General features: G+C 42.3%; 1 protein-coding gene across 1 annotated transcript in view; it reads right to left on the bottom strand.

Moving 5' to 3' along the window:
• Positions 1-765: 765 nt before the first annotated feature.
• Positions 766-1,611, bottom strand: part of SARC_06873 (hypothetical protein) — a gene marked incomplete at both ends in the record, with an annotated part of 3,276 nt that continues 2,430 nt past the window's right edge. Inside the window, one exon of the mRNA XM_014299206.1 lies at positions 766-889. Coding sequence (XP_014154681.1) covers positions 766-889 — 124 coding nt within the window. The remainder of the gene's footprint in view (positions 890-1,611) is intronic.

Below are 1,611 nucleotides of genomic sequence, written 5' to 3'. Positions count from 1 at the left end.
TCTTTGTTCGTTCACCTTGTCAACATATCTTTGCACTCAAATACCTATATACACATTTTAGTCCATTTACATTATCAACGTTTCCTGGCACGTATACCTATATACAAATTTTTGTTCGTTCACCTTATCACTTATCCTTGCACTCATGTACCTATACACATATTTTAATTCATATATCCTGTCAACGTATCCTTGCTCTCATATACCTACATACACATTTTTGTTCATGTACCTTGTCAACGTATCGGTTGACGATGTGGTCTTCGTACAGCTTGGCTGATGCGTCTATCCTGGCGTCAAAGGCAGACACCTGTCTGATGGATATACCTACTGCTCGAGTCAAGGTGGTGAGCAACGCACCAAACACCCAGCATTGCCTGTGTAGGGTATGTAGTAGAGCTTCAGTATCAATATAGAGGCTGTTGTATGTATGGGTTTGTGTGGAGTATATTCTATACAGAAGTACAGTACACATCTGGAATAGCTGGTGTATAGTCACGAATGGGAACGAATGAGCACTGTAGTGCATTGTGCCGGGAGTTTATATAAACATCACGAAGGAAAAGTTCGCAGGTGTTGACGTATATGCATGTGTGTATGTGTATGCGTACGTGTGTGTGTGCATGTGTATGTGTGATATATAAATTAAGAAACGCTTCCTCCTCCGAACAGGCATCTATGTGAATTGGTTCATAACTCGTCGGCATTCAGTCAACGTCTTGTATCTGCGTCCCATACGCACCAACAAGTAAACAACCGTCCTCTCTAATAGGACGCATACCCGTATTTCACTGGTGTTTTATCATCGTCGTTCCATGCCTGGATGATGTCTATGGTTGACGACCAGTGGTCTGGAGGGTAGCCTGTAGGATGTGGTTGCAGAATAAGACTGGGATTTGCATCAGACAGATGATCACAGATATAGGAATGAGTGATTACAGATATATGAATGCGTGTTTACAGATATAAGAATGAGTGATTACAGATATATGAATGAGTGATTACCGATATAGGTTAGGGTAAGGTAAGACACTCACTATAGTCTCCAAGTGTTTTGTAAATCAAATGGTAAGTAAACCCGTAGTAATACACAGAGGAGCACACTAGAGCTCTTAGAACTCACCTATCCGTGTTCATACCACCGGACACACATATATGCACTATATGGCCGGCCAAAGCAGTGTACGTACGATGCATACTGCCAGGAAAATACATACATACACACACATATATATATACTTTAATAACTACAGTTACATACACAACGCACACACACGTACTTTAATCACCACAGTTACATACATAGCACATGCACATGAAACCCTAAAACAAGGAAAGTCCCCGGCCCATCTACCGGACAGAACTCCATGCACGTCTCCCTGTGTGAACTTGGATGACTATGTCACAGGTGATGTGCTACCAGATTTGCACAACCCGAGCAGCACGCGTATATGACCACATCCCATAGACACTTTATTTATTTATGGGCACAAAGCAAACACATACACATACACACACAAACACACACACGCACACACACACACACGCACACACACACACACACACACACACACACACACACACACACACACACACACACACACACACATA

This window comes from Sphaeroforma arctica (genome assembly GCF_001186125.1).
Source record: "Sphaeroforma arctica JP610 unplaced genomic scaffold supercont1.513, whole genome shotgun sequence".
NCBI lineage: Eukaryota > Ichthyosporea > Ichthyophonida > Sphaeroforma > Sphaeroforma arctica.
This window is presented reverse-complemented; position numbering and strand designations above follow the sequence as displayed.